General features: G+C 39.4%; 1 protein-coding gene across 3 annotated transcripts in view; it reads right to left on the bottom strand.

Moving 5' to 3' along the window:
* ALK (ALK receptor tyrosine kinase) overlaps window positions 1-22,282 on the bottom strand; it is a 326,540-nt gene that overhangs the window by 108,357 nt on the left and 195,901 nt on the right. For all 3 annotated transcript variants that reach the window (XM_075413139.1, XM_075413138.1, XM_075413140.1), the window contains exon 5: window positions 6,903-7,030. In XM_075413139.1, the coding sequence (XP_075269254.1) occupies window positions 6,903-7,030 (128 nt within the window). The remainder of the gene's footprint in view (window positions 1-6,902; window positions 7,031-22,282) is intronic.

Below are 22,282 nucleotides of genomic sequence, written 5' to 3'. Positions count from 1 at the left end.
AATAAATCCAGGCAGTTAAAACATCACAAGAACTAAGTGGCAGCAATTAATAGTAATAAAAATAAGTTCAATTTGGGGAAAGCAGATTACAGAGTTCATTTTCTTTCACTGAATCAATGGCTCCCCTGTTGAAATAAGCCTTAATTAAGGGAGAAGGTCAGGGTAAAAATCACATACAGCATTAAAAAGATAATGTATTGGCCAATTCTTCAAGGTGTTAAAAAGTACTTAAGACCCACAACTGCCAACATTTGCAGGGGAACTGAGGGATTTGCAGTGTCTCTCAAGCAGTTTCCAGTACCTCTGAGGAGCAGGCTCTTCTCTTTTGATTCTTAAAGCTTTGGATTTTAAAGGCTAAGATTTCTCAATTCTGTTTTTTAACCCAAATCACCCAGATTTCTCAATTCTGTTTTTTAACCCAAATCACCTAACTTTTTTTGAATGACAGTAGATGAACCTGCCCACTCTGGTAAGACAGTAACTTTGTCTAAGAAACACCTAAATTTGGTCCTGCTGTGGCAGACTCCAGCTTTTCCACCTTCTATATGAATGCATCAATTTTAAAGACCAGATTTACGAGCATTATTACACCATCTAAAACATTTATTTATACCTCCATCCTCATATCTTAAAAAAACTCAAATATATCACCAGTTGATTACTAAATAAAACAACAGAACACTAGGTTGCATTCACCAACATATTGGCATGACATACCTATGAAAACCAAATGCTCTAGATATTCAGGTTCACTTCCCTCCCCCCTCCCCTTTGGTGAGTACACTAATGTTATAAATAGATGAAATTATTTAACATAACCATCACTGTCTAAATTTGGCTCCACAGAAGTGGGTGTTCAGAGTCGGCAACAGAAATGCATAATCACTAATTCATTACTGTAAGAAGCTACTCTACCAATAATTGAGTTACTGTGCCTTTTCTAGCAGCAATATTAAGACTAAATTTGCTTAATTTTTTATTCCTAGCATTACTATAACTTAATTTAAAAAAGATGAAAGTGAAAAATGGAAACAAAGATAAGCCCCATACCAAGTGCATTAAATTTATTTTACTTAAATGGGCACAAACCACAAGTGAAATAATTTTCACTTTGGAACTACCTTAAAATGATTTAACTTCACTACCACCATCACACTCATCTGTAAAGCAGTTTTTTCTCCAACACAAGATCCCTACAGGATTAAAACACTAGCAGGTTAGAGATGTTTTTTGGCACACATCCTGAAGTCAGAATAATCAGTCATGCCTCATGGGGGAGCAGAGGTGATTGGGGAGGAAGATGGTTGCCAAAGTACTTGGAGGCAACTATTCTTAACATAGCAAGACTTTTCCAAATGCCTACTCAGTGAAATTAGATCCACAGGAAAAGCAGCTCAGTGGAACTGTGTAAATGGCATAGGCCACTCCAAGGAAAATGCATCCAATCTGCCTAATTTTATGTTTTTTTTTTTTTTTTTTTTTTTTTTTTTTTTTTTTAAATGAAGGATACTCAGAACCTAATACAAACACACTGAATAATTCCCATTGACTTCAATTAACTCTGGATCTATCCTCTGCCCTCTGGCTTGGTAAGCTCCTTAGCTGTGGCATTAATGTCAAAGGAAATTCTCCAGCTTCCTTTACACAAAAATGACCCGGATAGGTCAAGTAGTATGGTAATTGTTGGTCCTGAACCTCAAATAGAGACAACTCCTTCTGAAATTTAAGACTTTTTTTTTTTTTTTACATCATGTCTGTTTTTCAGTTTTATAACAACAGCACAATATCGACTGTGATCATTGTTCTGTTCACCTGTTCCCCTGAATTTCTGGGCAGTGGTGGATCTCCAGACCATATAAGCTGACATGGTTGGTTCCACTGAAGGTAACCGTCTTCTCTCCACCATGATAGAAGGGATAATAAGAAACGTGAAACCTTAACAAAGGAGCTTTAATGATATTTTCTAGTTGTTAGTAGTTTTTATTATTGCAGTTTGTATTCTTGCATGCATAATGATCCAGTGCTGTAACTGCTGAGAACTGTAGTGTGTAAGCTACAAACCCTCAAAAGAAAAGGAGGGATTGATGCCTGGGAATGTAGCAAATGTAACAGATGTAGCAGATGTAGATAGAAGTTATAAATTTAGGTCGTCAGAATCATTGCACACAGATTAATTAAAACCTAAGCAAGTCTTGGCTCTTTGTGAATAACTGGGAAGGTTATAAGAGACGAGACTCCTGAATAATCCCACTTAGACAGCTTGGCCTTGAGAGAGCAAATGCACAGAACCATGAAGACAAGGAGGCACCAAGATGACAACAAAACTGGAACAAAACAACCAGCGGACACTGTGATGAAGACTATGAGCCTTCATCTGAAGACCCCGATAACCACGCGGAGGGGCCAACAGACATGTGTGAAAGACATTAACATATGGTAATCAGTTCTCAGAAAAACCATGAATATGCTAAGCATTTCTTGGAAATAGAATGAATATGTATATTGTGATTGTATTTAATCTGGAATGAAAAGGGTGTTTGGCGCGCACATTTGGAGGAGAGATCCCCCGTGTGCCTGACACCATAATAAAGGATACCTGCTTAACAGTATACATTGTACTGTTAGGTTATTACCGGATCTTCAAATCAATCATCCCATAATTACAACTAAGCAAATAATTAATTAAAAAAATTTTTGACACAATTAAGGTAGTTGCTTCATAAATCTTCTGTAAACATCTTCCAATTTTACTCGAGTGAAACTTACTTAAAAGTTACACAAAATTTTTTATGAATTAATTATTAACGTCCGAATTAGTTGTAAGTGTGTCACTGGAACAACCTCCCCAGGGTCATGATGGAGTCCCTATCACTGGAGATTTTCAAGATGCAGCTGGTCAGGGTGCTAGATAATCTTATCTGGGCTCCTTTTCCCATGAAAGGTTGGACCAGATGACCTTTTAAGGTCCCTTCCAACCCAGGCTCTTCCACGATTCTGTTGGATACACTGATATCATTTCAGTTCTTGGTTTGGAGGAGGTTAACTTTTCTAGCCAATTTTCCAGTAGGAAGCATCAGGAACTCATTTTGAAAAGGGGCTCAGTTGTATTTCATTAAGTTCAGCTAACCACAACATCCTGTCAGCAAATTAATTTATAAGACAAACTGCAGAAAGTGAGTATACGTGGGAAAACTGAAATGATACATATTCATGTTTTGTCTGAATACACAAAACCATCATTGTAGTAATGATTCAGACACATAAGTAACCTTGTTTGGAGAAAGCACTTATTGATTTCCTGCAGTTGATTCATAAATCTGTTACTAGCCTATTTATCAAACGGAATAATGAAAAATTCTATCTGGCAGTTGCTCATATTTCTTCATACATGTTGCAAGTCCATATTCTTATTCTACCTCCTTTTCCAGTGAAATCACCTTAATGTTTTCAAAATTATTTCTTTCTTGAGAGGTCCTCTGCTTTGGATCAAGGATTTTGCTTTTAGTATAACCTTAACTTCAACTTTCAGAAATTTGCATATGTATTACAACCATGAGATCATTACAGAACTAACTGCTTACCAGCTCTGAAGGTAATGAGCATATTTCTATGTACTTTCAGTAGCTACTGAAAAAAGCTATTGCTGAGTGGACAGAAGCATTAACTTAATCAACAAAAGAGTCTCTTCCCTCTCAAAAATAAATACGTTTTTTATGTTGCTTACTGAGCTTGAAAACTTGAAAGCTAAGTGCTTCCTCTTGGACAGGCTGAGTGTCTGAAATAACTGCTTTTAACAGCCTGGGAGCATCATTAAACCTTTAACATGTTTCAGAAGCATTTGATCTCCACGCCCCTTGCTTAAAAAGTTACTTAGAAATGGTAAATCGAAGACTGTTAAGTAAAACAACGTCTTGTCATTTACTTGTGCTTACTATTAAATACTTTAATTAAGACTTTTGGAAATAAGTTAGCAAATTAATTAATTTACAACTGCAATAAAAGAATCGGTAAGAAACCCATTAAATATCATTAATAAGTCAATACATTACTTAGGAAATGAACTCTATTTTTATTACCAGAAATTACCATCAACTATAAAATGTCACTGTACCAATTACTTGTAGAAGGAACAAATTCTTAACTGACATTATTAAATTAATATATTACTTCTCTGCAATTTTTAATTTAAATTTTGCTTTGTATACTGCACTTATTTAAATATCAATTTGCAAGAAAGAAAATTAGAGAATCAGTAGTTTAAGTTTTACACATTGACAAACACAATCTGCTTCACATTTAAGACCGTAATTGAAAGTCAGCTGGCTGTAGGATGACGGGCAATGCGACCTGTTAACTGTCCTGATCCAAAACCTATAGAAGTCCAAGCAGCTTTTCTATTGACTGTAGGGGCTTTCTGACTGGAATTTAATTGTATTATTCAGAAAAACTTTCTGTAAAAAAAAAAAAGCACTTAGCACATGTCAAGTGCTAAAAGCCCTTAAACAATTAAAGCCAGAGGACAGAGTACATGAGAAGAATGATGGGGACAAACTACAGCATTGATAAGAGATGCACCAAATACAGTTTTGGCCAATCCTGAGCATTTCCACTCCCTCAATCAAAACCAAATAAAACACCTCAATCTGTAAGAGCTTTCTTTTTTTTCTATCAAGCTAACCCAATCAAGACTGATTATACGATGGGAACTGGGAAACGTGAAGATATTCAAGTGACAAATTGCTTTGATTTTCTAATCTCCTGCACTGTTAAATGAAGAAAGGGAAATGCAGAGCACAATTAAGACACTGCAATGATAGAGTTATGTGTAAACTCAAAAATTTTTAGTTACATGGGATATGAATCTAGAATTTTTAAATTTTGAATTAAAAAACCTTCAGAATTTTCTTAGATTTTTTAAAACTCCTCCTTCAATCCCAAATAGATTGTTATTTATTCAGTTCAAATGCAATAAAAATCCCATCTTTTCCATCACTAAAGAGCTAAAAAATGCAATGTCCAATGCTCAGAATAAATCACAACCTTGAACTTCTACCTTCTTCAAGACCCCATTGGCATCTAATTTAGATCCAAACCTGCATCCACCTATCAAAATGGTAGCCTAATTCCCTAAGATTGTGTATGTGCCTTAATTTTAAATTGTCTATGTGGTCTTCAAAAGGCTTAGAAAAATTAGGCTGAAGGCGTGCTACTGTTTTTCAGATGTTTCCCAAATTCACCCATATTTTACGTGCTTCAGTGACATTAAGGTATTCAAGTAGCTAATCTGCCCAAAGGCTTCTAGCAGCTACAGAAAAATTAGACTTAGATTAATCTTTTCTTATTGCTTTCCCTATTTTCTTCAAGCCTAAGGTGCCACCCCCAGTTGCTCATCACCACCTTCTTTCTCATAAAAAGACATGGTACCACATCTTCAGATGGGTGCAAAAGGCTTACTGGTTTCAACCAACTGAAAAAGAGAACAGGTGGTTTTCTTCCCTGGTGGTACTATTCATAAAGCTTGTCCTGTAAGCAGAACAGGGGAGTAGCCAATTGCTACTAATCTGTAGAAAAACTGGGAGATTTGTTCCTTCTTTTGCTCACAATGTATCTTAATAGCTTCAACAACTGAAATCTGTCACCTGCAGAAGGGTGCCCAGTACTGCTATGAGCTCACTCAGCCAACATTACCCTTTCACTTGGCTGACTGTCCTTCACCTATGGCTCTCCTTCAAGAGCTGCCACGGGAAGACTCCATGTACCATCACAGCAGCTGAATATCTCCCATAGTCTGTCCTAAGATTTGCTGCAATGAATTACCAAAGCACCATGGATTTGAATGACTTCTGTCCTATTAACTTTTTTGTTTTGGGTAGCTGAAATACTTTCTTTTCAGCCTTAGAAAGACGCCTAGGATGCATTCCATACATCAGCAGCAGAGCAGGTGCATTCTGTCTGAACATGCCTTGAGCTTTCAGCACAACATCAGGCTGCTCCTCGTTGGAGCTTAGAGGTCACCTTCATGTACGGACAGTGCAATAAACCCATTAATACAACTGGCCTTTGTGGAGAGCAATGTCAATAACCAAATAATGTATATTCTCCAGCAGACTTCCCTGTCCTAGACAGGCTGAAAAGCAGGACATGCAGCTCAACTCCACAGTACTCCAAACAAATAAAATGGGCAAAAGGTAACACGTTAAGTGCTATAAGTAATAATATTCTTCACTAACATGCCACCTAAAGTTTTCAGTATTATTCACAAGCTCCATAAAGCTGGTAGAACTAAAATGCAACGGCTTCTGGCATGAAACACTAAATTTACATACTTGAATTGATAACGGAATTTGTATTTAAGAAGGTAACCCCCATTAAGGTTGCCCATTATTAAAATTCCAAGTACTACATTGAGCTATTAGGAGTTACTCAGCAATAACTGCTTTGGAACATAGCCAAAGAAAGGCATACTTCATTAGAATCAAGTTTTCCACAGTTGTTTAAAACAACAACACTGAAATTTGTTATCAGGAGCATCAGCAAAATGGCTTGCAAGCTATCTGTCTAGGAACCACTCATCTGTTCTACTTTCTGCTGCAGTTAGTGAAGTCGTCAGGATAGGCATCTGGTAAGCCAAGATGAATACTCCTTCAGTTCTCCCAAAATGAAATTTTTCTAGAAATTCTTTCCAAAGGAGAAAACAACCCCCATCTTGTTTCCTTCAAGAAGTTAAAAACTTCTAAGGCAACATTAAAACAATTATTCCCTGAAAGGGACCCTATTATTTTTATTTAAACAATTGATTTAACGAGAAGCTTTCATTCTCTGAAGGTTCTATAACAGCCAGAAATCATGCTCTTCTCCAAAAAGGCATCAAAAGCTAGAAGCAATAAAATACTTTACGTTACCTGTACTGCAGTTCTTCATCGCAAAGGAATCCACAGCCGCTACGCTCTTGTTCCCGTGAGCAACATACTCCAGTGAGATCCGAAATGGTTTCTCTAGATGTCCAACTCTCCTTTGAAGCAACACCCATCTGGTCTCATCATACAGCAAGAGGAAAGAACAAAGGAGAAGAGCAGTAAGACAGGCTACTTCACAAGGACCAAATGCCCCAATAGGGCAGCTCCGTATGTTGCTAGTCATACTGTGCCTCCTACCACAGCCCTCACTCCCCTCACCGTGCCCCACGGTCACAGCTATTCCCTCCCATGCATTTTGCAGAAGCAAGCGTCTAAGCACCAAGATTTCCACCCAGCTAAGCTGTGGAAAACCCAGCTAAACAGTAGCTTATTGCTCTCTTCTGTCACACTTCTGTGCTCCTGGATTTCTCACAGATGTCTGCCTGCTGTTTAAAAGAAGCCTAACTTTCTTTGCAAAGTAAGCTGTGTAGCACAGATGCACACCCTCTCTAAATATCACTTCTCCTGCTTCTCACTGGCAAAGTGTCTTTGTCACTCAGGAAATAAGCCAGTCTCCAGGGCTTGCACAATAGCTGTAATTCCCAGCGCTGTGTTGCTGCTTGAGGTAACTTGCTTTGCTTCTTACGTGGCCACCTGGAACATCTACACATGCATGAAGCACTACAGCTAAAAGATGCCATTTCTCCTCCTTGCACTTCTTACCCCCCCGCCTCCGAAAAAAACAGATAGTCCCACCAAGAAGTAAATCCAGGAACCAAGGAACTGGATTAGCAGCCTGGAGGCCAACGCCGGCACTCCATGAGTGTTTCAACTTAGTCTGCTTGCTATCAAGAGTAAATAAGAACAAAAATTCTGTATGTGCTTAATTTACTCTCTGAGATGCTAGAAGACATCAAGGCCTGGCTGTATTTAATGTCCACCTTCCCCTCTCTGCTCAGCCGGGTCTGCTGCTCCACCTCAAACCCCTTGCCAGCCAGCACAAGAACTACTTCCAGACCCTCAGCTCTAACACATCACTTCTGATTTAACTTTCAAATGTTGTGTGTCCAGCAAGGTGTGTCTAAAAGTAGACAGTCAAAATATCAGTATCTGTCTTTTCCCCAATATACTGGAATTCTGATCTGCAAAGAAAACTTCAAGGAATAAAATACTTGTATGACAACATGCTCTGGCCCATTTCACCTTTCATCCTTGGGCACAGGCTGCCAGTAAAACCACTTGTTGACACCATTTGTGAAGGGCTGTTTCCCAAGAGGCGTGTATTACTTTGGCAGTGATACAGAGCCCATCACGCATTTCACCTCAGTTTATTCAGCACCTGCTCACTAACCATAAACATGATCAGAGACAAGAGATTCTGCAAAGCCACTCAGTCACTACTAATCTGCTTTTTCACATTTCTCTTCTGTTACAGGAAAAAAGACAGTACCAAGGAAAAAAGATCTCTTTGTAGTGTACTGTGACTGGTCAGCTGGAGCCAAACAAGGCAACAGGGGTCAAATAAAGCCTATCAGGAAATGCTTTTTACAGCTCCAGCTCCAATTTCTAAAAGATGAGACAAAAAAAAAAACTTACTGTGTTTCCTTAAGTTGCTTTCAAACACCGGTATTAAGCATTTTTGAAGAACACTATAACTATTTCTAGTTGACATAACAGGTCAGGGGCAACACATTTTTCATTGCTCTTACAAAAATGCTTCTTCATCAAGTACACACCCCCCCCCCCCGCTCAGTGTATAGGTTTCTGCTTGTACATGGAATGTGCACAAGGACACATTTTTCTTGGGGAGGGGAACCCACTGGAACATATGTTCTGAACAAAAGAAACTATATAGTTTATCTGGCATCCATAAGAAGAATCTTCTCCAGAAGTATGCCGAAATTTGGATGTTATCAAGTTAAAACACACTTCTGAAAGGAAATATAACCACATCTGTATGACATTTGCACCAATCAACCATCAATTGTGCCTGCTACATGCATGGGTAAATCCCAAATCACAGACCCTATACTGTTACCAGCTAGGTGACTTTTCCTTGCTCCAGAGGCAGACACACTATTTATCTTATCAGGGACACAACGGTGTCATTACGGTCCGCTGAACTGGACAAAATTCCCAGCAGGCAAGGAAGCTGCCAACAGGTATGTTAAGGACCTGAAGTCCTATGCAAGGGCTGCCTAAAGACCCTGCTGACAGCTAACGCAGTTCAGCTTGCAACTCTGAAAAGCAAACGTTGCTTTTTAATTATTTACTAGGTTTTTTCCTCCCTTCTCTTCCAGAAAGAAGAGTGAAACTAGACTGCTAAGTTTCATTTTTTTGTTTACAGTTATTTTCATTTCCACATCTCATCTTCTGACTTCTGTGCTTGAGCTTCCCACTTGAGAAGGGGATGTTGGCATCCTCGCTCCTTTTCCATCCGCCACCCCCAAATAGATAAATCTGCTTTTACTAGAATTAAATAAAATAAAGCATTGAGAGCATTTTAAATGGCTAGCTTCTATGTGCGTTATTTCTTTTGATGTCATCTCAAGTTAGGTATATTATAGGGATTAGAGGACATGAACTACAAATAGAGTAAAAAACCACCCTAGATTTAATTTTGGATATGAAATACAGAAGCATCTGTATGTCATGAAAATCGTTCTACTCAGCTTCAGAAGACTGATGGATTTTAATTCCAAGTACGCAGTGGTTCTCAACAATGATTTCCATTTTTGTGCTACTGCTAACCCTCTGGATAAATGTGCCAGGAGTTTTAGGAATTGCTTTTCTGAGTTACTGGTGCAATAACTTTAGTTTGAAATTCTCAGGCCTCTCATAGTTTACCACAGAAACTTTATTAAGTCCCAGAGCTGTTGCCAAGCAGGTATTTTATATCACTGCAATGCAAGACTGGAAAAGGCAGACTCACTCAAGCTCAGATTCATTACAAATTATATTCATATTTTGTGGTACAAATTCCTACAACAGGTTGTCTGAGACTCAAAGATTCATGTGAAAAGAAATCCCAAGTATCAGCCTCTTTCTTCAGAGACATGAAAATAAATGAGCTAAAGATGACACTAACTGGTGGATTTATCAGAAACACTAAAAATAGCTACTGGGTCAGCAGAGACACCCGTGGGCAAATTCAAATGGGAGTCGATTCTGCTGTCATTCCGTGGCAGAATAGGGACTCTGATCTCCAGACCTTTCCTTACATCACCTTGTATTTATCAGGCCCATACTCATTTGCAGATCCTGTACTATAGGCTGCCTGGCAGCAGCAAGATCTACTTCAGCATAACTGATACGCATTAGATGTTAATTAGTAACAGCTTTATTAAATTTCTATTAGTGGCCTATATGTTATGAATGTAATTTTAGAAAGCATTTTAGCAAGGTAACAGAAAAGTTACTTCAGTCATCTTCTAAGATACATGGGGAAATATCACGTGTGGAACCTCTTCATACTGAAATCATGCTTAATGAACCCGATAGCTTTCTATGCTGAGATGATCGGCAGCAGAAGAGGCTGCACCATTAGCAAGTTTCCAGTCAAACTGGGACGAGTGGTTGATACACAGAATGGTTGGGCTGCCACTGAGATGGGCCTTGACAGGCTGGAAATATGGGCCAACAGGAATGTCATGAAGTTCAACAAAGGGAAATGCAAAGCACTGCCCCTGGGGAGGAACAGCCCCATGCACCAGCACAGCCCAGAAAGTGGCTTTGCAGAAGACGACTTGTGGGTCCTGGTGGACAAAATGTTGAACATAAGCTAGCAATGTTGTCCTCAATGAGAAGGAAGGCCGATAGCTTCCTGGGTTGACCTGGGAACAATGGATTGAAGGGGTGATTCTGCCCCTTTATTCAGCACCAGGGAGACACATCTGGAGTGCTGGGTTCAGTGCTGGACTTTCCAGCACAAGACAGACATGGATCTACTGAAGTGAGTCAAGCAAACAGCCACAGAGACGATTAAGGGACTAGAGCCTCTGACATACAAGAAGCAGCTGAGAAAATTGGGATTGCTTAGCCCGTAGAAGAGAAGGCTCAGGAAAGATCTTATCCATGTTTATGTGTTATGGAAGGAATGGAAGGAAGACAGAATCAGACAACGATATCCATCAAAAGGACAATAGACACATTTGCACAAAAGGCACATTTGCTTGGACTGAAAGACAAGAAATTCCATTTCAACACAATAGAAACCTTGCTTACTCTGAGAATGATTGAGCACTGGAACAAGTTTCCCAGAAATCTTATGGAGCCTACATCCTTGGAGACATTCAAAACTTCAGCAGATATGGCGCTGGGGAACCTGCTTTAGCTCACCCTGTACTGAGCAGGCAAGCTGGACTAGTGAATCTTAGAGGTTCCATCCAACCTCAACCACTCTGCAATTCTGTGAAACTTAGGTCTCAAAAGCAAATTACAGCAGGTAACGTATTGCTCCTGTTATCCTCTGCATAACCTCCAAGCACTCTACAAAGTGATGAATCAGACTGGTAAGTCAACAACCGCAAGGACAAAGGCATCAGTTACTGTGCATATAGCTATCATCTCCGCACAGCCTTCAACATCAAAACCTATTTTTACCACAACATTGACCATAATAACCATGATGATCTCTCTGGATACCGCCTCAAGCAATAAAAAAGACCAGTTTAACATCTTAATTTAATCCTTTAAGCTTTAAAGCAACACACTATCTTGTATTTTTTAGGCACTGCTCAGTGTCTTGATGCAGCAGGCCAGATTCACCCAACAGGACCTTCACTGAAGTTACAGCAAGAAAGAAGTTGGCTCAGATATCTAGAACCTGCAATATGCATAGTTTTAGACAGAAACTAATAACACCATGGTCTTCAGTGACAGAGTAGCTCAAAATCCTAGACCCACATATTTTCAGACTTTAGACAAGTTCAGACCTGGATATATTATCCAGAGAGAATTTTTTTGCTTGAAGAAAGCCTGGGCAAGACCCAGAGTTTCTCTTATTCTCCAAAACAGAAAATGCTGCTGACAGAACCTGAACACAGCACAAGGGCTGAAATTTCAAACAACTTTCTGTATACTCATTCACAATCCTTAATGTGAAGGTATGCTAGAAACCACCTTGGGCCTCACACAGCCCTGCAAGGGTTAAGTGTTAGATCCTGAACAAGCCAAAGCACTTCTCTGTAGAGAACCTAACCTTTCTTAAACCTCTCACCCATGACTCAGTTTGCCAGGTACCAGGTTTTTCTCCCCTGCTTCTATTTCACTCAGTTTCAGAAGCCATAATCCAGTTTTCATGGAAACTTAATTTCTGAGAGATATTTAGAGTTACAACACTTTTTGGTTGTTCATGTAGTGTGCAGCTTCAGGAGGAACACATTTCTGATTAATTCTAATCGATACACTAATGCTTTAGATACCATTTTGCATGCTCCTCTTTGTACGCTGGCACTGATTAATTGCAATTACAAGGCAGGAGGCAGTGAATTAAAAAAAAAAAAGTGCTAGAACCCCCAAATTAAAATCTCAAGCCAGAACACTTGCATCCTGCATTTGTCTGCCTTCATGGATAAATGATTTTGAATCCAATTAACACACACACCCCCATTGGGTGCTCTTTCATCCCGCTAAAGGATTTAAAAATGCTCAAATCGAGCAAGCTTTGGGACTTCAGTTTTGACATCCCATGTACAGCAACCATCTTTGTGATCATTCTCCATACCTCCACCTACATCTGGAAGGCAGAATTAATTTCTGTGCCATCAGCCAGCCTGACACCTGTGTTGCCACCTGTGTCTTCAGTACAGTGCACTGTTGGTTTGTACCAACCCCTAGGCAGAAATTGAGTTTCACTCAGAACACCATTCCATGGCTCTGATAAAGCTACTGCTTTCTCACATTTAGAGGCCAATTTGACAGCAAAAGTCTTTAACATATGAGAAGCATATGGAAACAATTTTCAAAAATCCAAGATCTAACCCTTAAATCCTGTTGTTTTATTTGTAGTAAATGAGGGCTAAATGCACTTGAGCTGCATCGCCTCTCCTGGGTCACAGTTCAGCTTGTGCACTCCCAGCAGCTATTAATAGGAGGTGGAGGGAAGGCAAGAACCATGAACTATCCCCTCTCCTTAAGAAAAAAGCTCTCTGAATTGAAGCTGTGTTTTGCTCTCTCATCTCCACTCGCCACAGAAAAAAACTGTGGAATTTAACAGACTCCTCACACTCATGTTGAGTTACAGTGTGATTTTATTCCTCCAAGTCCCACCTCTCTCATCTAAAATACTCCTATTGTTACCAAGACTTATCATGGTATGCCTGGGAGGAAAATGCAATGTATTTTGGCAAGGACTTAGTTTTATCTCTTTGGTAAAAGATTCAGAGAACTTTTGGAAATTACAAAATTAAATAGCAGTAATAGCAGCTGTATCAGAGTATTGCACATCAAAACCCACCTGCGGCATGATAAAGGTAGTGAAAAAATTAGAAGCTGATTTTTGAGAATGAAACCTTGTTAAGGGCAGAATTAAAAATTATCAGTAGGAGTCCAAAAAACAATCTTCCCCCTTTACTAGATGAAATGGTGAAAGAACATAACTTTCTCCAACCTGCATGCTATTGCATAATTATACAGGAGTTTATTACAACAGGTTTTAATCTTGCCTCCATACCACTCCAGATTTTCTTTTGCTTCAGCAATTAATGTGCACTGCACAAAGGAAGAACCAGACTAGACCTTTTCAGGCTGCAGCAAACAGAAAATTTAGAAAATGGTTTCAAGAAGATGCCAATACAATTCTAAGAGACAGAAGGAGAAAAAATAAAATGAGCCACAGGAGACTGGGAAAACTCTTTTCTCATTAGTTCAAACAATACAATACACTGTCTTGTAATTACTTTTAATTATCAACTCTAAATTAATTTCAGTTTACTGATCTCAAAACTACTTGAAAGACATCGGGGCGTGAATTTGATGCATGATGATATAGTCTTGAAAAGAATCTACCTTCTGAAATGGCAACAAATAAAATTACTGTGTATTAGTGCAAGAGATTATTTAGCATTAAGGGAGATAACTCTTGATGTGTAATGCAGAAAGCAATGCAAATTCTTCTGCTCACGGATCGTTCTACTTAGTAAGAGAAAGAAAAATGGTATACATTTTCCTCTATTGATTTAATGCTGGTTGCCTTTCTACCCTTTTCTACAGCCTTTTGCATAAGCAAGACGTAACTGTTAGTGATAGGTTAAATACAGTTAAGACCTTATTAGTGTCATCGGATCAGACCTTTAATATCCCTGTGAACTGGTTCCAAGAATGCCTTCCCGCCCTTCCCTCAAAATGCCCTTAGAAGATGGCTTCACAAAAATATTGTCATAAAAAAATTCAATAATTCTTTCCTTTCACTCTTTTAATGCTTTTAAGATAAAACTAATAACGCCACCCACCCCTCCCAAGAAAATGCTTTGTAATTCTGCAAGGTTCGACCGATGACTCAGACACAGTATGTAATTACCTTGCCTAGAACAGGAGACTAACAAGACTTTGGCTCCAGACTGCAAAGATATTGCCTCATGTGTTCTGGGAAGGAAGCTAACTCTACCGTCCTTTTAGGATTGCAATGCCGGACTCCTTTCTACGGTTGCTCTACTGAGAAGTGTACAACTGGGGAGATACCGCAATATGGCAGACATTGCTTTAGGTTTCAGTGAGACAGAGTTAGTCCATAAAGGATATTTTTATGTTATACTTCTTTTTGGATAGCTATGAAAATTTGCAATTAAGCCACTAGAGTTTCATTGGTAATAGGTTCTCCTCTACATTTAGAGCATGCTACAAGACCACAATGCAACTACTCTACATGGGAAAAATTATTAAATTAGTAGAAGATAAAACCTACAGAAAAATACATTTTCCTGTTAACTCCCACAGAGTTAAAAATATTTTTTTTGTATCTCTTTCCTAAGCATCTTTTAGAAAAATCACTGTTACAAAGATTTTGCTTTACTAACCTGGTTAAAGTAAATTCCCTGCTCTGAAAATCTGAAGACTTACATCTGAGTGCTGTAAAGAATTGAATCAGGTAGGCAACTGAAGAACTGCAGCCTCACAATTAAATCTAATTCTTGTGATTACAAATAAGAATCTTTTAGTGGAATTTAATACAGACAGAGGCCCTGGAAGAAAGAGCACAGGAACAGCAGATGGATTCAAAGACAGACAATGAAATTATGCTGTATGGTGGAGGGCAAACACCTTTCCAATAGAGTAATTTGGCACCTTTGCACTGGGACGTAACCCACTAAATGGCAGGGTTATTGTTAGTTCAGTTTTCCTTTCTAAAATATCTGTAGAAAGAGTAACCCAGATATTTATAGGACGATTTGTGTTACTGACCATTCTGAAATGTAAACTTCATGCTACAGGCATGCTAAGAAACTTGTCTACTCAAAAGCTCTGTTGGCCAAGTGGGGTTAAGACATGAGAAAGCACTGTTTTTTTTTTTTTAAATGACAGAACAAATTATTTTAATTACCCATTTCATCACATCCAATAAACAGTTCTGAGTTTTTCGTGGGAGCTCGTCACTGACATGACTAATCACTCCAGTAAGAGATTACTGCAACGGCAAATAAAGCAAAGCTAAACACCTTGCACAGAGGAATATATTCATCTGGCACTGAAATTCTGTTTCCCAGTTAAACCATGCAAGGTGGCACTTTCACCAACCTCTTGAGAAGTACGTGGTAGGAGGCACTCCTGAGATGCTACAATTAGTAATCGTGTCCAAGACGTAGCATCAAAACTGATGTGAAAAGAACAACAGCTCAGCATACTTTTCTGATGCACAGTGGCTCTTTAGCGTTTCCTCTTCTTGTAGTCCTCTCCCTATTTGCTTATGAGCTTGATTACACTTCCTTTAATGAAGCTAACACTGCCAAAAAATGAGATTTCACTGTATGAAACCAAATTGCAATAACTGCTGGCAGCATGTAAGCCAAGGCAATCCCAACAACACTTAGCATTCATACAAACCATTACATCTTCAGATGCTTATACAGAGCTCACAGCTCCTTAGCAAAGAAATCAAACTTGTCATTTTTCAGGTGGGTGAAGAGGAGGCACAGGAAGGTTATATGACTCATTTAGTCAATAACTAGACAGCAGAACTAGGATCAGAGATACAAATTTCTGATTCTTATTCCTATGTCCTAATCCACTGCATCATGCTGCTTCTGATCAGGGTAATTAAATTTCACGCTTCAGGGAGTAACCTAATTGTCTTTGAGGATCAGAAGGAAATTACATCCTTTCAACCCAATGTATAGCACTGCTTAGGTGTGCCAAAGAGTAGTTTTCATTGTTTTATTTAAATATTGAAAGTAAAAAATAATCAAATCTTAATTACAGTCAAGTACAGTCAAGGCTTCAGAAAGACAGGCTGTCTTTTCAAAGAGACCAACAGTGGTAACATATGCTGAAATAACTGAGTTCTCAATAGCCATGTCTGGGAGATCAACTGAACTGGGATTTTTACCTCAGGACTCAGCAAAGGCTTTTCACGACACAGCTAAAGGGAAGTAGGAGAATTGTGTCTGCTCACATATGGTGGACTAAAAACCATAAAAGATTCTGGATTCAAAGGCTGAAAGTCTGGATGAGAGGGAAGGTTTTACTTAACAGAACAGCTGTGCTTAACTCTGTATCCTTTAGGGATGTGTTGCAATTATCCAGCAGCTTTAATAACCTAGACTTCAAAATAAGATATCAATATATCCAAAGAAAGGTTAAGGACTAGATGAAGGACTGTTTGGATACTGTTCAGAAGGATTTACAAAACATCTACTCCAAGCATTCCCACCCACTACGAAACAGTCCCTAACCTCCTGTAAAAGGCTCCTAAAACACATTTACCAGGTGAAACCCCATAAAAAGCTGTCTCGTTAGAAAAAAAAAAAATCGCCTGACGGGATTTCAGAGAATCCCAGAAACCAAAAAGGCTGGCAGATAATCCTCAGCAAATGCTACCTTTCCCAAAACTTCAGCTATTCACAGTGTTTGGCCTCAACATAGAGGTAGGCATATAATTGCATTGGGCATAGGGTGTGCCATATAGCGGTGCTAAATAGATAAGTAAATAAAAGAAACCCCATGGTGCAAAATGAATAGAAGTGAAATGCCTCCCATAAAACTGCACAATACAGAAGATGTCTATACATAAGCAACGTGAGGGGTAGCACGAAAAGATATTACAGGGGTGAAGATGAAAGATGTATGTCCTGATAAACAACTTCCTCTTCCAATTTATTTTGCTTCCTTCAAACAGACTTTTGAAAGAAACAACTCATTAGGAAGGATCTGAATGGGGAAAAATGAGGCTTGGAACTCAGAAAGGTTGTGTCCGTTGCTGTTTACACAGCAGGTATTATAAGAGTTACCCTGTTGGAGGATGTGGCCTTTGAACTGTACAACTCAACTTTGAATGGAGAAAGATTTAAAAAAAAAAAAAAAAAAAAAAAGACTAAATCACCTGGTCACTATACTCAAAGAAATGGAACTTGAGAGGCCAGCATCTACTCGTCAGGGCAAACAGTACATCAGAAGTCAGACAGACTGTACTACTTAACAGCTGAAATGTCAACTTTAAAGAGAGAACTGCCATGAAAGCAAGGTGTGCACAGCTTTCAACATAGCAACAGACAGCAAAGCTATCATAGTTGATACCAATGTCCTCACTATCTTACCATGTTTGGAAATATGAGAATAACATCTGCTGCGTAGGTCCAAATAGAAGAAATGCTGCCTATAGTCAAGACTAACTTTTGCCAGACATGTTGAGCCTGTTTCTGTCCCACTGATCTAATCTCACTCATTTAATATTGGATATTTGTGAGAAAGAATCATAGCAGGCCATGCTGAACATCCAGAAGGGAAGGCAAGAGTAGCCGACCACATCCACCACTGCCTGGAAATACAGGTTTACGGCCACTGTCTGGGATCTCAACTCCCTAGAACTTGGAGTGCAGGGATGTTTTATTTAGCTCGGCATACATTTGCCTGTTAGTCTCAACATTTGGCATACACACTTCCTTTGAGCATAAATAAGAAAAGCCTTGACAAGGAACACACATAGAAAACAGACTCCACAAGATGTTCTAGTATAATTTACTGGCTCCTCACAGTCAAATAAAAAGGTACCTAAAACAAGAAGCTCATTCCTTTGGGTTAATATTGACCATGAAATTGAAGGTCGTTTTGAGAAGTGACTTTAAAACAGCACAAAAACTTGATGATTGTCTTCAGTATTTACTGATAAAGAAAATACCTGCGCCGTTTCATGCATTCCCAGAACAGCAGTCCTTCCAATGCTGTTCATCTCAGTATCACATTAAATCATTAAATTCAAATTCAAGTAGTGTTTGGGGTTTTTTCAAACAACATCAGTAATTGCAATTCAATAACATTTTCTGGACTAGCTCTTGCCTATAGACACCATTCTGGGAAGGACACCATACACTGCAGCATCCTGGAAAGCTCAGAAACATGAGCTTGGCCTCAAAGAGCAAGTCTTGCTTGCAAGCTCACCTGCATTAGGCAAAGACTAGAAAGAAAACCATTCCACGATGCCCTCACAAGGCAGAAACGGGGTGAAAGGTCCCTGATATGATATCCCAGTGTGACTTTTGAAACACTGTGATATTTCATAGAACTTAGGTGTATAAAAGGGTATACTTGGTGCCTGAGGATATTATAAGGTTCAATTAAGTAAACAACACCCAGCTCAGTGAAAAAGTCCAAATTAATTCAGGCACCATTCCTAGGGTCTAACTTGAACCCTCTTTTGAATATAAATCAAATGCTGAACAAGGATGAGTTTTGCTATATGAACCTACAACAACCTTTGAGCACTTCAGACAGCAAAGGCTGCAGGTACCCAAAGTATCCATGCAGCAGTACTTACCGTCAGGTCACCCACAGGCAACATAAACTGGGGAGCAAAACCAAGACTGCATTTCCTAACATTAATCATCTGTTTCACATCACATCAAGAGGATTTTTCAATGCACTATTTTCCATGACTGTTTTCTTGCTGTTCCTCCTCTCCTGAACAGAATACAATCATATCTCAGGGCTGCAGACCAACGGGAAAGACACAGTAAAATTTCTAGCCCTTTCTTTCCTCCCTCACTGCTTTCCCACATGGGTTGCCTGAGGACTTGCTTCAGAGTAGGATTTTGTCTTTTTCATCAAAGTTTAGATTTATTGACACTCAAAGTCTCACAATGACCTCTAATTTTCCCTAAAAAACATAACCACAAAGCTCTTGGGCTCCGTATCTGCCAAGAACAATCAATACTGCTGAATAAAAAACAGCCTATGGACAACAGCGGCCCTTGCCTCTGCCTAGCTCAAAGGTTTTATGCAGTTTCAGCTTGCTCTGGGGTGAACCAGCTCCTGGGTAATTAAGAGTTCAGATGCTCCTGCACAACCCTTTTTGCATGGGTAAACTGCCTTGGGATATACCAAACTCCAGTCACAAGGCAGTTACAGCTGCCTGAGTCTGTAGGATATGCTGAGCTGAGCAATGGGTCAGAAGAAAGACGCCATTACGCTAACGCTCTATCAGAGCAGTCAAGCGATTGCATTTTAGTCAGTAACTCCATCTCCGCCACAACCCTACCGAATACATCCACGTTAGCCACTGCCAGCTGCATCCTGGCTTTGCCATTAGCAAAGAAATTAGGTTTTCCAACTTTAACAAGGGCTGCAACAGCAATGCAGTCCCAAGGCAAGACAGAAACAGTGGGCTGCAGAGCAACTACTGGCCTGGGGCCTTCATGAATTAGCGTGGACCTCTCCCAGTGCTCCACTCATTTACGGTGCAATTCCCAGAGGCTATTCTCTGTATGCGCTAATTTAAAAATCAGTGCAGAATGTAAAAATAATGACCTTTTGGCCTAGTATTATTTTACATTTACTTGCAATTGAAGTCATTGAGAATAACAGAGAATTAGGATGTCTGGTCTTGTAGGTAAAGTGAATTTAGTCCAAAGAGCTTTATGGCCTAAGAGCAGCCTTCCCCTCACCCCCTCCCTTTTTCTTCTCATTTTAAAAACTGAGACAACGCACCAAAAGCCATGGCAAATTCTATTCATTAGTTCTATCTAGCAAGTGGCTGCGCTTGAGATTCACATCTACAGAAAAGGCCCAGAACACACCACAGATCCACCAACAATTTTGAAGGTGAATGAATAAAGTGCTTAGGAGAGCAGCTGTTTCAATTATAGCATTAGCAGCCCAAGCCCTAAGCACTCAATGCTCCTGAAAGCCCAAGGGTGGGTAGGGAACAGAGCCATCTTTATGGATTATAATTAAAAGACCAAGGCCAATTGCACATTCAGAGCAAATAGGCAGCAAATGCTTTGGTTGCAGTTGGTCATTTTCTGTTTCAGCCTTCCAGATTTTTGATTTTGCTTTGCAAATGTGAACAAACCCCTTTCAGAGTATGCCAAGTAAAAGCAACTCCAGCATTCCTATCCTGCTGTTCACATGTTTTTCAGTTTCTGATTCATGAAAAAAAAAAAGATTTAGATTCTTCTCTCCCCTCCTACTTTCCCAGGGACAAGTTTGTATCCTGAGGCACTTCGTGGAGGCAAAATACTAATTTCCAAGCAGGTAACAGCCCATGTAAATCATCACTTCATTGCAACCAGAGAAACAGTGAATCTGTGTATTACATTTCATGCCTGCTGATGCAAGCCATGTAAATTCAAGAACTTGCCTTATAACTTTTGTTAGTCAGACACCTAAGTTCTCAGACAGCAATGATTTTACAGAAAATAACGGAATTGGCTCAAAACCACACAGACATTCCTCCCTTAAGGGAATTTCTGTTCAACCACACAAAGTCTAATGGACAAACAAACCAAATCCAATTTTACTAAACTCTGACTAAACAAAAAGTTAGTTTTATTCCCCTCACCATACTGATATAACAGCATAATATAGTTACTTCTGGAATGAGAACTGTCAGCGTTTTAACAGAGTGCCATAGCATAATGTAATCCTCTTAGCCCAGGGAAAGGCACTCTGAAAACCTCAACATACCACTAAGTAATGCTTCATGATGTCCACTTGTCATGAAAGTCGGGAACTAGAGATGCAACACACAGGAGTCGACCACAAGACTCTGCTACAGGCTCACAGAAATTGCAGCTTGATGTCAAAGCAGTGGATGTGGCAATCTGTTCGAGCAGCAACGCTCTTTCTAGGCCCTTTTCTGCTAGAAGCCCTGAACTCTGTCTCCATAAACATCCTATTTCAGTTAACTCAGATATGAATTCTACCAGTAGAAGAAAGATTTCTCAACCCTACAGTCACATGAGGAGGAATAGCTTCCAGATACTTTGATAAGTAGATGTTAGACGAATAGCTTAGTGACACTATGGACTGGAACATCTGACATACAAGGAGAGGCTGAGAAAGCTGGGATTGTTTAGCCTGGAGAAGAGAAGGTTCAGGTAGCATTTGATCAATATGTACAAATGCCCTGCTTTGGCTCTACTTTGAGCAGCAGGGCTGGACTAAACGATTTCCAGAGGTGCCTTTCAACTTCAGCCATTCTGTGATCCTGCACAGGTAGAAGACGTTCCACTAGCTAAAGATCTCTGTCTTCACTGCTGTTTTCTTTAACAAAGCATGCTGAATTACTGGTGGTCCCGGATCAATGGCTCAACAGTAGCCACATCTTCAATTTTTCTTTTTCAGCTACAGACTCAGAGCTTCAGTTGAATGAACCCAACTTGTACTGAAACAGGAAAAATGAATAAGAAAATGTATATTATTATTATTATCATTTTATTATTCTTTGCTCCTGTTGATGTAGGCCTTGAGAATGCAAAGAGCTAGAAGACCATCAAGAGCTATTAATGAAGTTTCTGTCAAATGTTTCAAACCTCGCTTCCCTCTGAAATCCATTTCAGAGCAAAAGAACCATTTTCCTGTTGATTGTTCAAAAGTTAGTAAGTCCCAAGCAGCCTTTCCCTGGAGGAAAACCCTTCGGACCCTACTAGACATTCCACTCTGTGCTTGGTTTACTTTGTACTTTGTTATTCCAGTCACTATTCTCTATGAACAGAGAAGGAAGGAAGAAAGGAGAAAAGGTTATTTCTTCTTATTACTTTGTGTTAGCAAAGGGCAACATTCAAAACTCTGAAATGTATACATGTCTTTGTAAACAGGGCAATGGAGAATATGAGCAGATCATATCCAGGCCAGAAAGTTCATCTGTTGGCAAGTGAGTCAAAGAGCAAGAGCCAGGAAGGAGGACAGAGGGGAAGTTGGAGAACCACAGCACTGGTAAGCAATGAATCAGGCAGAGT

Source organism: Opisthocomus hoazin, chromosome 2 (assembly GCF_030867145.1).
Source record: "Opisthocomus hoazin isolate bOpiHoa1 chromosome 2, bOpiHoa1.hap1, whole genome shotgun sequence".
NCBI classification, from domain to species: Eukaryota; Metazoa; Chordata; class Aves; order Opisthocomiformes; family Opisthocomidae; genus Opisthocomus; species Opisthocomus hoazin.
The sequence above is the reverse complement of the archived record's forward strand: the minus strand, read 5'-3'. Positions and strand labels throughout refer to the sequence as shown.